Source organism: Pezoporus occidentalis, unplaced genomic scaffold, assembly GCF_034315485.1.
Source record: "Pezoporus occidentalis ecotype Australia unplaced genomic scaffold, CSIRO_AGI_Poc_V1 ctg48, whole genome shotgun sequence".
Lineage (NCBI taxonomy): Eukaryota > Metazoa > Chordata > Aves > Psittaciformes > Psittacidae > Pezoporus > Pezoporus occidentalis.
In genome coordinates, this window is record NW_026915813.1 from 7,103,468 (window position 1) to 7,117,176 (window position 13,709).

General features: G+C 38.4%; 1 protein-coding gene across 1 annotated transcript in view; it reads right to left on the reverse strand.

Moving 5' to 3' along the window:
* SEL1L3 (SEL1L family member 3) overlaps window positions 1-13,709 on the reverse strand; it is a 37,987-nt gene that overhangs the window by 7,410 nt on the left and 16,868 nt on the right. Inside the window, exons 11-19 of the mRNA XM_062636525.1 lie at window positions 11,490-11,669; window positions 10,315-10,434; window positions 9,369-9,509; window positions 8,224-8,286; window positions 5,921-6,097; window positions 4,421-4,548; window positions 3,694-3,777; window positions 1,608-1,698; window positions 1,423-1,507 (exon numbers count right to left, since the gene is read on the reverse strand). Of these exons, the coding sequence (XP_062492509.1) occupies window positions 1,423-1,507; window positions 1,608-1,698; window positions 3,694-3,777; window positions 4,421-4,548; window positions 5,921-6,097; window positions 8,224-8,286; window positions 9,369-9,509; window positions 10,315-10,434; window positions 11,490-11,669 (1,069 nt within the window). The remainder of the gene's footprint in view (window positions 1-1,422; window positions 1,508-1,607; window positions 1,699-3,693; window positions 3,778-4,420; window positions 4,549-5,920; window positions 6,098-8,223; window positions 8,287-9,368; window positions 9,510-10,314; window positions 10,435-11,489; window positions 11,670-13,709) is intronic.

The following is a 13,709-nucleotide window of genomic DNA, read 5'->3' on the forward strand; positions in this document are numbered from 1 at the left end:
TGATAATTTTGTTAGTTTCAAACCCAACCCCACTCAGGACAACAGTAGGTACAGAATTATCCTGGTCTAGAAGAAAGCAGTGCCCAGCAAATATTTTACAAATATCTTTCTGAGATAATGTATGGCAATTAATGCTCCAAGAGGGTGGGCATTGAGCCAGACAAGAGCTAGCACGACACTGCACTATCTAGGCTGAAGGGTTTAAAATGATCCCCCCATGATCATGTGGATGCTTTCCTGACCTAAGCATTCCCCAAATGGTTTGAAACATTTTTATACCTTGCCTTGCGTATTTAGAAATCCCGCTTGTTTTTACAGTGGACCATAGCAGAGCTCTTCCAGGAAGCAAGTTGGTTACTGACCCAACAGCAGAGGCAGAATGGAAGGCCATGAACACTGTAGTGGATCGTCAAGGAGAGAGCTCCCTTCCACCATACCAACTGCATCATTTCAGCCCTGGCCTGGAGAGCTGCACTGATAAAAGTAGGCCTGGAAATTAATTCTGCCAGGGTTAGACTCTCTATCCCAGGCTCTGCACTGCGGATTTGATCCTCTGCTACCGCAGAGAGGAGTCACAGATAAAATTCCCCTTATATTACTCATGTGAGGAAGAGATAAAGTAATAAAATTCTATCCTTGTTGAACCCAGCAAGTGTTCGAATCAGTCTTACCCCATGAGTCTGAACTTCAGAAGGTCCTCTACTATTGTACCATTGGATTTGCCAAAAGGTCAGCCAAAGTGCACCTTGCCAAGGCATCTACAAACTCCTCACAAAAGCATGTGGTTTCAGGCTGTATCAATGTGATACTCAGTCTCGGCACTGCTGTGTACTTAAATTAGCAGCCTGAATTATTTTTACACTCTATTTTTCATGTGCTTTTTTTACAAAACACTTAAACCTTCTTTTTCTTTTTTTTTCTTTTTTTTAAACCAGAGAATCCTTCAGTTCCCCAAAACAAGCTGTGCCAATGCTGATAAACTCTGTACCTTAACAGAAAAACTCATAATAAATTAGATAAGGGGTACTTTAGCCTTCATTAGTTTCTCATGACTCAATTATGATATGGAAGTATATTTGCTTTTGGATTTTGCCTTTGATAAACTAACTTTTTTTTTTTCTTAAACCTTGAGTCAATTGCTCAGGCTCCTCAATATCCAGCCCATTCTCATGGCTTGGCTTTTTATTATGTCATTTTATTCATATTTTATCAATATAAAGGAAACTCTCAGAAAACCTGTGTGGAAACCCAACACTTGGAATACTTTTTCCCCCCCTGATATTCCTATCAAAACACTAAAAAGGAAATGTATGATAAGTAGAGATTTCTCTTCCCTTAACTTGTTCATTCACACAGAAATGATAACAAGCAAACAAACAAAAAAAAGGTAAAATTAATTCAGAAAGAATTCCTTATACATACCAAATGATGGTGCATTGACTTGAGAAACAGAGAAATTGTAGTATCTCCAAACACAATCAGTTGCTAGGTATTTCTTTGCTAGGTCCTGGAAAGAAAGTAATTGATCCATTCATATCACAGATAAGAGATTATAATCACATTATCATTGAGAAATGCTCCTTTTACTTGTGAAGACATTTACTTACTGGTCTTTCTTCACAGATGTGTGCTAAATTGGACTGTGACACTTCAATCCCAGTTTCAGCTGCTAAAATATAATGCAGCAAAGCTTCATGCCTAACGTTAGATAAAATAAATGAGTAAAAAACTTAACAAAAATATTTTTAGTTAAAGTTAAATAACCCCCACTAAATAAATTGATAAAAATCACTTAAGAGCAAAAATTTTGGTACAAGGTTTCAAAACAAGAGGCTGACAAGCCCATGCAACAGCTACACCTACTGGCAATGCATGGTGTAACAAACCGTTCTGGATCTCAGGGATTTGAAAAATTTCTTCCTTGCACTGATGCTAGGTTGGCTCCAGTGGGCATTTACTCTAAGTGCAAGATTGATGATAAAGTTGAATTGATATTAAAGGCCAATTACCTATTTAAATATTTCAGATAAAATATTCTTAAGACTCTTACCTCCTCCACTAAAAAAAATACATAATTAACTTAGATGCATACATATGTCAGTCACGCATCCAACTACTTTGAAATTCTTTTCCCTTTTCTTTCTATGACTGTAAAGCAAGTAATAAAACCTAATTTTGTATTTGCAGTATAGCAGTTCATTATTGCAGTACAGTGGTACACCACTGCTCATGTGTGCTCCAGAGGAGAGCATCTCTTTAACATTCTGTCCTGTATCTACTCAGTATTACGAAGACTAAACATCCAAAATTAAGAGGAAGTCTTTAAGATTGCAAGATGAAAAAAAAAAACAAAAACCACTTGGTGAACTAAAACTTCCTATTGAAGGGTCATGCTTCGAGTGATTCTCTCCACAAACTGGAAGCAAATACGGTTAAATACACATTTGACTTCACGAGTAGGTGCTTAAGCAAAGAAATTTCAAATGAAATTGCAAAAGCAATTACCCTTACAGAACTACAGGCAGCTGGGAAGTCAGTTCTTCTGATCCCTAAGTCTCAAAGGGCAATTCAGACAAATTTCTACATTTAAGGCCTTTAAATCAGCCACTGAGAATCAAACCACCAGGACTAACAGGTGTGTAGAACACATGGCTGCTGACACCAACAACCCAGGAATACATTGGCCTGCTTGGCGGTGTAATGATTTACATGTATGCAAGATATATGAAGAAATATTCAGGACCAAAGTTTTCAACATGAACATACTCCTATAACTAGAGATGACTAGGACCAGTATCTGTAACTACCCGTACACTCCTTATCACTGGCATCTTAAGTGAAACTCCAGCAGATTTTTCCTCCTAACTGCAGGGACCAGACATTCTGGGAACTTAATACCCTGTCACATGCACAGAACTTTAATGGGACTGTATGCGGTACATCAGAACATGCTACAAAAATATTAAAAGGAGTTGTTGACTGTTAAAAAGTGACGTCAAGTCTCAGTTACTCCAGAACAATCCACTGACAGTTTCTTGTAGACCTCCTAAGTTTGAAGCACTAATTGAGTACTAGCAGGGGAAGGCTGCAGGACTAAACAAGCTGTTGTCTTAATCACGTATGACAGTCTGATGCCTGCATATACAGTATCTGATACTCATGCCTACAGGTCACTGCAAAAATGGAGCATTAACCCGGAAGCTACTTTGAAACCTCTTTGTTGGCTCACTGGATATTGCAGCCTCCTACTATACTTTACAGAGAAGATAGTATTAACCATGTACAAAAAAACAACAAACACAATCCAGCAGCTTAAGTATTCACAACATGGTATTAGACAGAAGAGAGAAAGAAAAATATGTTTTTTGGAACAGAAGGAATGTTAAAAGTGAAAGGTGCTCCTCTGGCTAATCCAGTGCACATTACATGCTACGGTACTATGGGATGAAAATCACAGGCAGCAGATACACTACTTCCCTCTACAAATTCCCTCTTTTTCACTTGATTCTGAAAGAACTGTTGAATTATGCTTTGGGTCACTCCTCCTTCCTTTTATGTTAATGAGTGTTTTGCTGCTGATTTCAGTGGTGCTGCTATTTGTGCTTTTCTTTGAGGTAATGGCCCAATGTAAATTATTTTATCATGCTATAAAGTGAAAATAGAAAATGAACTTGAAGAGAACAGCAAACATACCATGAAAGTTCCAGATAAGCATTGAGAGCTTTTCTGATGACATGACCTAAGTAGCCATTCTTCTCTGCAATGTGTTTTGCCCAGCTATAGAAAAGAACAAACAACAAAAAATGAACAGCTGTGCTCCAGTAATGTTGTTCCAACTCACACTGACTCAATGAACACAAAAGGACATAGGATCACCTTCTGACTCCTTCCATAAGAGAAACTATGGGATTTCACAATAATTGCTTCATCAATCTTGCACCTGCTGACTGAATTGAGAACATTTTGTTCATTCATCTCCATGAGCATACCAGAGATACCCTATGGGTTTTTTTCCTTGGCAATATTATTTTTTTTTTTTTTTTAAGAAAACAAACCTAAGTAAGTAAGTGCTATAACTAATTACCTGCCTTTTTCTTGATGCAAAATGCCAGTTCTACCACATCATTAGCCTGGTATTTCTTGAAAATCAAATAAGCACGGCTTTGTTAGATACAACCTCTCAGAGCTGTTCTGGTAGAAGATAGTACTGGAAGTACTCAGCATTTCTCAAAATCTGCTGGTGATTTAAGTATTCATTAAATATTCATGTGGATCAAACTTTACTGTCGAAGAGCCTTTTGTCGAGGGGGTTAGCATCATGGAGTATAAGATATTTAGGCTATGGACTTAAAAATCATCAATAACCAAAATAATCCCACCAGAAATATATTCTCGTTTGACAAATGGCTTCATTCCTTACATTACAGCTTTTTCTGGATCTCTAGGAAAGTCTTCCATATTTCCTGTGATGTAATATAGAGAGCATCGTAAAGTCCCTTCTATATGTCCTCCTTGGGCAGCTTTATAGAAATAGTGTGCAGCAACTGTCTGTGAAGAAACAAGACACAATTATTAATGTTTATTGAGTTTCCTGGGACTCATTTAATGAAATTAACTACAAGAGGCAATTGGCTAATGAGGGCAAGCCAGTTTAACTACCTTTAACATACTTAGATGAAATAAACCCCATTTTTCTAGCTTTTTAACAGTTGAGGCTCAAGAACGTTTTTAAAATTGTAAATTCTGGTAATATATGGAATATCAAATAGAAAAGTGTCTAAATGCGTTAAACTAACACCTGGCAGCATACAAGTCTTGTGTGCACTGACAAAAGTAAAATTCGCTATTCACTAGTGGGAAGGTTAATAAGGGATCCTGGAGAACAGGACCTAATGCCTAAGTGAAGGCTGCAGGGCAGCAGCAATGCTCAGTATGACCAGCAGTGCACACAGTGCTCAAGCCTCTGAAACTGGTTCATAGAAGATAACACAAGCTGAGTAGGCAGGGCCAGAGCTGCAGAAGCGGGTGGGCTATGTGCCTCTCCATGTTTTACCCTCACAAACAGTAATCTGTAATATAAACCAAAGCAGCATGCAGCCTTAAACAATTTATTTCAGGAAACTTTCAACAATCCATATATGGGGGTTTTGTGAGTAAGCATGGGCTTCAGAGTATCCATCACAGCCGTAACAATGTACTTCTCCTTGCTTATGGCTTTGGTGAATAAAGAAACCAGGGCACTTTTAGGTGTATGCTTACAATCAGCCAACTCTGAAATGGGTATTTTTGTCCTTGGGGAAGGAAAATGTGTTTGCCAAATGCACACACTGGCAAGCACTGCTTCTGTTTGGCAGGCAGCAGAAATGCTCAGTCTGGAGTATATCCAGATCTCAGAACTCACTGGCCATACTGGAAACATCTTTTAGTTCCAAGTACAAGGTCTACTTGCATCTATTACAGCCTTCCTCATTACGTTTGTGCTGTTGGTTGTAAACTACCTAGTTAGTTGAATAAAGACAACCTAAGTAGACCTTTCTTATTAGAGGAAAATTAAATTTGCACATGTGAATGAGAAAATTTAATACAAGGGCTGCGCCACAGAATGACAAACCAAAATACTGCAGTTTCCCAGGACAGTATTAAATAGTTACATCTGCAAGTCTGGCTTGAAGGACTTTCACTTTTAAACCTGTACCTGCTTTGTTTCTAAATTAAGGAACAAACACACCCCTAAGTACGACCAAGATACTTGTGTAACATCTCTCTCTAAGCAGTCTGACTGAATTCCCCAGTAACAACCTAGTTTGTGATAAAAGGTATCAAAATCCAACTCAGAGCAAACACAGCAGTCTCAAGAACAAAGCAAAAAATTCTAAACTGGGTCCTAACATGGTAATGGTACTATTAAATATTTACTTACTTGATTTCTACCAGGTACTCCAGGGTAAATTCCATCTAAATAAAGGACTCCAAGGTTGTATGATGCATCTGGATTTCCCAATTCTTCAGCAACTAACCAGTGTTCAGCTGCTTTCCTGTAGTCTCTTTTAAAATTGTGGTAATACCATCCTAATCCATTCACTGCCTGGGGCAAGCCCTTAGGGAAGGAGAAGAGCGGTCTCAGGTCACACATTTGATTCTGCTTTGGGTCATTCTGCAATTCCAACCTGCTGCTCAACTTTGGGTGCTCTTGTGACCTTGCCTAGATTTTAGATGCCTGGATGCACAAGGATCCAGCCAAAATTACGCTGATCTGGGATTAAAAGATACAAAGGTTCACTGGCTTTTTTTCACTTTATTCTTCCTTGTGGCCTCATACTAAGAGCAAGGAATATGACTCCAGTGCTCTAGTGTTGTCTCAGTCTCAGCTGTGTCTGCAGCCAGATTTGTACTTGGTGACAAGAAAAAATCGTGAACTTTTAATCTGTTTTCTCTACAAAACCAAACCAGGACATCTGGTCTTGTGAACTCCTAGAACCTGGCTGACAGGATTAGCAATCAAAAACCTCTGCTTTTAAACTAGACTATTTCCATTAGAATGACTAGGAAGCAATGACCTAATGTATTCGAACAACACCATCCAGGTCTGCTTAAGAGAGTCCTACATGCTATTACTAAGTTGCATCTTTGCATCAGTAACTATGGATCAAGAGGAGAAAGTCTTCCTGGGACAGATTTTATTTTGGTTGCAATGAGTCACCATCTCCTTGCGTAAACTGGTGGGTCATATGGTGGCTGTAAGTCTGCCAGCAGTTCAAATTACTCTCTACCAATAAACACAAACATGCTATTTACTCCTATTTTATAATGTATGTTTAATAACAACCAAGAACCAGAACAATGACATAAGGTAAAAACTACATAAAAAATCTCAGTGCACAAATGTGAGTTACTTGCTTGCTACTGCTGGCTTCTCCACTAGTCTCCTTATGTAATCTCTATAGAAAGAATTGCATACTAGTGGCACTTACAAAGGCCTTGTGGAAAATTATTCCTTTCAGGTTTAAACCATTTTACTAACTTACCCATTAAAAAATGCAAAAGTAGTTAAGCTTTTCAATAATTATTATGTTATTTTTGTATAGAAAATTCGCACCAGAGCATAAAAACTGGGTTAAAGGAGAGTAATGAAATTGTTGTCTCTAGGATGCTTACTGGAATCTGTTCCTCAGATCCTGAGACAAAGGTATTTTGATCACACTGTGAAAGACAATCAATTTACTCAAGCTTTTTCCAAATGGGCAGTAGAACAGGTAGAATGATAGAACAGGCATAATTCTTTTCTGATGGTGGTCAGCAAGGAAGCCCATTTTCATTGTCAGTCTAAGAGCTAGGAAGGTATTCAAGGTCTAGGTGCTCTTTTATTTTTATACTAAGGAATAGATCATGGCTTGGGTAATCAGACTGTACTAGATCATTAAACAGATTGAGGCTCCTCTCCTCTGTGGTGCCCCTGCTATGGGAAAAACAGAACGCTTTGAGACATCCAGGTCTTCTCCCTGAAGTAGTGAAGAGCTGCTCAGGGAGAGCACATACAGTCTTTTTCCAATCACCAGCATTCCCTGGAGGGGTTTTAACTCTAAGCAGAGAGAACTGGCCATATAGCCATAAACAACCACAGCTCCAGGGGGTTGGACAGGAAGCCACCATTCTTCTGCATTCAGCTCTTGTGCTGAAGGAATGCATAATCACTTAGTGCACACTGTGGAAGTACAATCCAGAACTCAGTCTTCACTCCTTTTCATCCACTTTAAAACTTAAAGACACTGTAATTATAGCAAAGCCTGCTGGCATGGTTATTCAAAGACAGCAGTTCTCTCTACCTGGCTGTGGAGAGATCACCATGTCAAAATTTTAAGTCCTGGCAGGCACCCCTCTGAAAAACATACCCAGTACGGTCTGGAAAAAAATGCTTAGGAACATGAGGCAAAACCATACTCCTGGATCAACTATTCACTCTGTACAGTCACTTAACTATCATCAAATTCCAAAGATGTAAGTAGAAAGAAATTTTTTACTTCCATGGATATTTTGGCTGATTTTGAGTGGTCTAGTCTGCCAGTTTGGGGAAATAAAGGCTTTCACCATTCATGCTGAAGACACCAGGAGAAACAACCAGTATTTACACACAGTTATGGCAACAGGCATTTTATATAAATCAGAGTTAATTATTATTAGCATCTGGTATAGGACTTTTACAATAAAATATTTATTACATTTTACCTTGGCTGCTGCCTTCTTCATTAATTCCAAAGCAAGTTTTGTATTTTTTTTCACACCTTGGCCCTATGAAATGGATATGTGAAACAATTTATAAATACAGAAAATTTAGAGAAATTTACGAATACAGAATACCGGCTAGTGAAAATTCACATATACACATTGAAACTGCATTTTAAAATTGATACTGCTATTTACTATGTGTTATTCAGAATCTCAGTGATTCAGTCCAGGAAAAAATATTTCACCAGCTGATCCAATTGATTTTTATGGGTAAATAAAATCACAGATCTTTCACTTTCAGCAACTAAGGAAGAATAATTAGCATTCCAAGGTACATAGATTGCTCACAATTTGGCAATGAATAAGAGCTCTTATCTTTCCTGAAAAAGGATGACAGAGTGTCTCCAGAGGAAATACATAGATACATAGAATACCCATAAAAATTAATTCCAGACATGGAATTAATAGCTATGAGAGCTCAAAATTAACACAAGCAAAACTTAAGCAAGCACTTGGTAGAGAACAGCCTTCTACAGCCAAAAGATTGAGACGAAAACCTAACGGTTCTTCCCTAATATCTCTAATTTCCAGTACTGTTGAATGTGTTTTGGGTGATGCTGCTTAGCTGACTCAACTTACCTCACTCAGGTGGAGTTATGCCTGAGTTTAGCCAGTGCTGTCTACTGCTTCTAGCAGGGTACAACTAACTGTATGCAGAGGCTATTTAATTCCTACTCAAAAAAAAAAACAAACCCAAAATAACCAAAAAGTCCCAGAGGTCTAAAAAAGGCCAGTCTGAGAAAGGATCAAACTTTCACCTACACCTCTACCCCAAGGTCTATGCCCACTAGCAGGTTAGAATTTTTAGGTGACAAACCATTAGAAAAACTTAAGATCCACAATTTAGGTGGCATTTTGATCCTGCATCTGGGTAGAAACAAAGTGACTAAACTGCTTCAAACTTGCCATTTTTAAAAATGTTGTGCATATAGGATAAAAATTAATACTAGTTTCACAACCATTGATTTTCTAAAAAATCTAAAAGCATCTGTATACACTCTCACAATGAATCACTGCAGATAACTTACAAACATCCACGTCATAGGAATGATTTTTTTAAAGTGAGACTATGAAACATGACTTACCTTAAATAACACAATGGCATAATCATATATTAACACTGGATCTTCTGTTTCTATTGCACCCTTTGCATACCATTCTATTGCAGCTTCAGGATTCTTTGCCACTCCTTGTTGGCCCCAAAAAAGCATCTGAGCCAATCGTTGCTAGAAGAAAACAACATAAACTCTTATGTTACAAATGCTAGTATAGAATTGTAGGATCAGACTTGTAAAATCCATTTAAGCCTGCAAATGTGTGAAGAAACTAGGTATACATCTTCAACAGTTTGAAAACAGTTGGTTATCAGGAATATTTATAGGGCTTCCCAGTGGTGAAATGCAGTGATACTAAATCTACATCAAGGTTATTTTTTACAGCCGTCAGTACCACGGAAGTCTGGCTTGATTTAAGCAGAGAGGTAAGTGACAGAGGCAGACTTGATGTATGCAATGGCTCAGTATTACAACATATTGCTGCTGGTCTCAGATTAAGCAGGAATAACTGCACCATGTCAAACACAAAGCCAGGAAAAACAATCAGAGAAGGAGATTGCTAAGTCTTGAACAACAATTTCCTTTTGCCTTGCATCATCGGTGGTGAGGCACTTGAACAGGCTGCTGAAAGAAGTGGTAAATGCTCCATCCCTGATAGTGTTCAAGGGCAGGCTGGACAGAGCCTTGGGTGATATGGTCTAGGGTGAGGTGTCTCTGCCCATGGCAGTGGAGTTGGAACTGGATGATCTTAAGGTCCTTTCCAATCCTAACTATTCCATGATTGTTACAGCTTTTTGCATGGTCACTGGATATTATCAGACAGAAACATGGGAAATAGTTTAAGCTCATAAAAAGAAGCAATTTGGGGTGGAAGGAGAAAACGCCTGTCCACTCTCCTCCACAACTTTCCTACATAGTCTATATACTTACATGACGTGTGTATAAAACAAAGAAAGGGAAATGTATTACTTCATACCTGTGCAGCTGCGTTTCCTCTTGTTGCTTCATGTTTTAACCACATAAAGACATCACCGTTTTCTTTTGTTTGAGCTTTTAGCAGTTCATCATCCATGAGCCTTATCGTTTCAACAAATGCCTGAAGAGCAGATGAACAGAAAAAAAAATGATTACACAATGATTTCATATATCTGCCATGAAAAAGGTTATCTATTTCCTGTTTATCCCCCAAAATTTGAGATCAATTCTCAAAAATTCTCACCACCCCTCTACTGGCCAGTGCATTAAGACCCATCCTTTCATCCAGTGTAAAACCATTTACTGCTTCATTACAGCACAAAACTTGCAAGTCCACTCTACAGTGGAAAGATATGCCAAGGCATCAACAACTGAGCCCCCTTTCCCCACACCTTTGTAGTTTTAAATGCACTTAATAATGGCAAAGGAATGCTTTTAAGCTTTTTAAGACTTTTTTAGTTTCTATAGAAATCTCTCTTTAAAGATAAAAAAGGAAGCTGGCAGAAAGCTTGATGAAGACCTGCCCTACAGCACTCTTACCTAGGTGCTGCCTGCTGATTTTCAGTTCTTTAGTAAGAAAAATATCTCTGTTTTTGATAGAGTTGTGTTGCCTCCTGTTTAGCATTCTAAAATCATTTTACTGTAACTTTATCTCATCCGATAGCTATTTAACAGTTAAATCTTTCAATTAGATTATAGAAAAGTGTTAGTATGGAGAGGACAATTCCATCTTTTCCACAAACTTTATGATGTTTGGCTAAGGAAACAGCAGATCAGTTGCTTAGTAAACACAAACACATCCAATTATATTAATAATTAAAAATCTGAGCGAGGAATTAGAGCCCAAGAAAAAGACTTAGACTTTACTGAAAGACAGGCATGTGGGAATTTCTGGGGATTTGAGAGTAACTTTGATTTGTTTTCCCCCTTACTAAGGAACAGAGTAATGATACCTACTTACAATTTGGAGGATTTTGTAACACATAGAATCATAGAGTGGTTTGGATTGGAAGGGACCCTTAAAGATCATTTAGTCCAACACCCCTGCCATGGGCAGGGACATCAATCAGATGAGCTAGTATTTGTAAATCAAGGCAAAAAGGTTCTGGCCATGTAACTAATATACAAAGTCATTTGCACAGAAAATGAGCTCAGACACACTTTTAACTCTTTTACCTGTTCCCCTTTTATAGTGTGTTGATCCAATGATGTCTTTATTGCAATATTACTGTAATAAGCATATGACAGCTCCAAATCAAGTGGATAGTTATTAATGCCTTGGTAATGTTTATACCCAAGATTCATCACAGCAAGTCTCTCATTCCCCTGAGCACCAACCAAACTATACAGCAGTCCCTGGCAAAAATCAATAGACATAAACAAGAGTGAATTCAGTGCACATTTCACAAGTTTAGCACTTTGGTGGAGATTTACAGTAAACAGTGTTCATACCAGTAGCTGATAGACTAGCTATACAACGTAAACACAGTGTCCCAGTTTAAGCCACTCGCTCACTCCCTCTCTTCTTCCTCCCTCTTCTCCCAGAGGAATAGGGAGGAGAATTGAAAGAATGTAACTCCCACGGGTTGAGATAAGAACAGTCCAGTAACTAAGGTATAATGCAAATCACTACTGCTACCACCAATAATAACAATGATAAGGGAAATAACAAGGGAAGAGAATACAACCGCTCACCACCCGGTGACTGATACCCAGCCTGGCTTGAGCAGTGATCTAGCCCTTCCAGGTATCTGCCCCCAGTTTATATAGTGGGCATGATGTGTTGCAGTATGGAATACCTCTTTGGCTAGTTTGGGTCAGGTGTCCTGTCTCTGCTTCCTCCCGGCTTCCCCTCCTCCCTGGCAGAACATGAGACTCACAAAGTCCTCGGTCAGACTAAACATTACTTAGCAACAACTAAAAACATGGGTGCTATCAGCATTGTTCCCAGGCTGAAAGTCAAAAGCACAGCACTGCAGCAGCGACTAAGAAGGAGAAAAATGACTGCTACTGCTGAACCCAGGACACACAGGTACAGAAGCACAGTCCTACAGTAGTTAAAACATCTATAGAAGATGAAAATAGAAAGATTTGACAGAAAAACTAGATACTAAATACTTTTCGAGTATTGCACTTATTCTGCCACTGCTAAGTCTGCAGAAATTTTTAAAGCCACCTTATGATAGTGCTAATTATACTCAATATTAGACACTTTCTATACTCAGCAGTACCTTAACTAGTCTCACTGACGTCAGCCAGAGTTTTCTCACTGAATTCAGTGGAAACATCTGGAAGTTAACAAACAACACTTGAAAATCTTACCCTAAGGATCTGACAGGAATAGAAGGATGGGACTTGTGGCTGACAAGGTTTCAGCACAAAGCTCCCTTGAGATACCTGTTAATTAGTGCTAGACATAGTCTAGGTACCTGCACATTTGCCAAAATCATTTTCAGTGCTACTATTATTTTTCACCTGCACAGTAATAAAAACAGTGGTGTCCCACCTGTGCTGGATATTAAATTATCTTCTACAATATCTGAAGCAGATCCAATAACGGAATTACTTAGCCTCCAAAATTAGCATCAGCATTAGATATAATCCATAATTAGGGTATAAACCAGGCTTCTGTCTAAGGTTTCTTGTGTTTGAGAAAATATAGTGAGCTTGATCTCAGATTGGCCTCTCAGGGGTACTTCTGATTTAGTATCCTGTAACCAAATTAGGCAGATCTGCTATTCTTCATGAGCATTTTATATGATACCATTATATCACAATTAAATATCTGTTGGCAGTTTCAGTGTAGCCCTCTTCCAGTGATATACACACACCTTCCCTTTATTTGACCTTGCAATGGAATCATATGGAAACATTCTAGTTATTTCCAACCTGCCTAAAAGGTCTGGAGTTCACATGCTCTGCAGTCCATAAGCTGAAGCACAATCAGTTTTTCTCCAAACAAAAGTGTTTTACTTTGTTACCTTTAATCATTTGACCATTATATATATATTTGACCATTATATATATATATGTGACCATCAGTGCCACAGTTTTGCACACCGTAAAATGGGACTGCTTTCCTGACTCTACCATGCAATCTTTCCACTTTAGATTTGCCTGACATGAGACTATTTTCATACTCATCTACAGATATGGGTGACTCAAATTATACCTCATCCTACCTCCTCAGTGACTGGGAAAAGCAATATGTTCCATGCTGTTCACTTTACCACCATTTTTAGGTCTTACTAAAACATCGATTTCCTTTTTCTGCATCAGCAGGATAAGGATTCTCACCATCAGGACATCATAAAGACTTCACTGACATTGGGCTATTTAGAAGTAGTGGTATTGAGGAATCCCTTCAACCGCAGCCTGGATCTGGAAGCCATTACA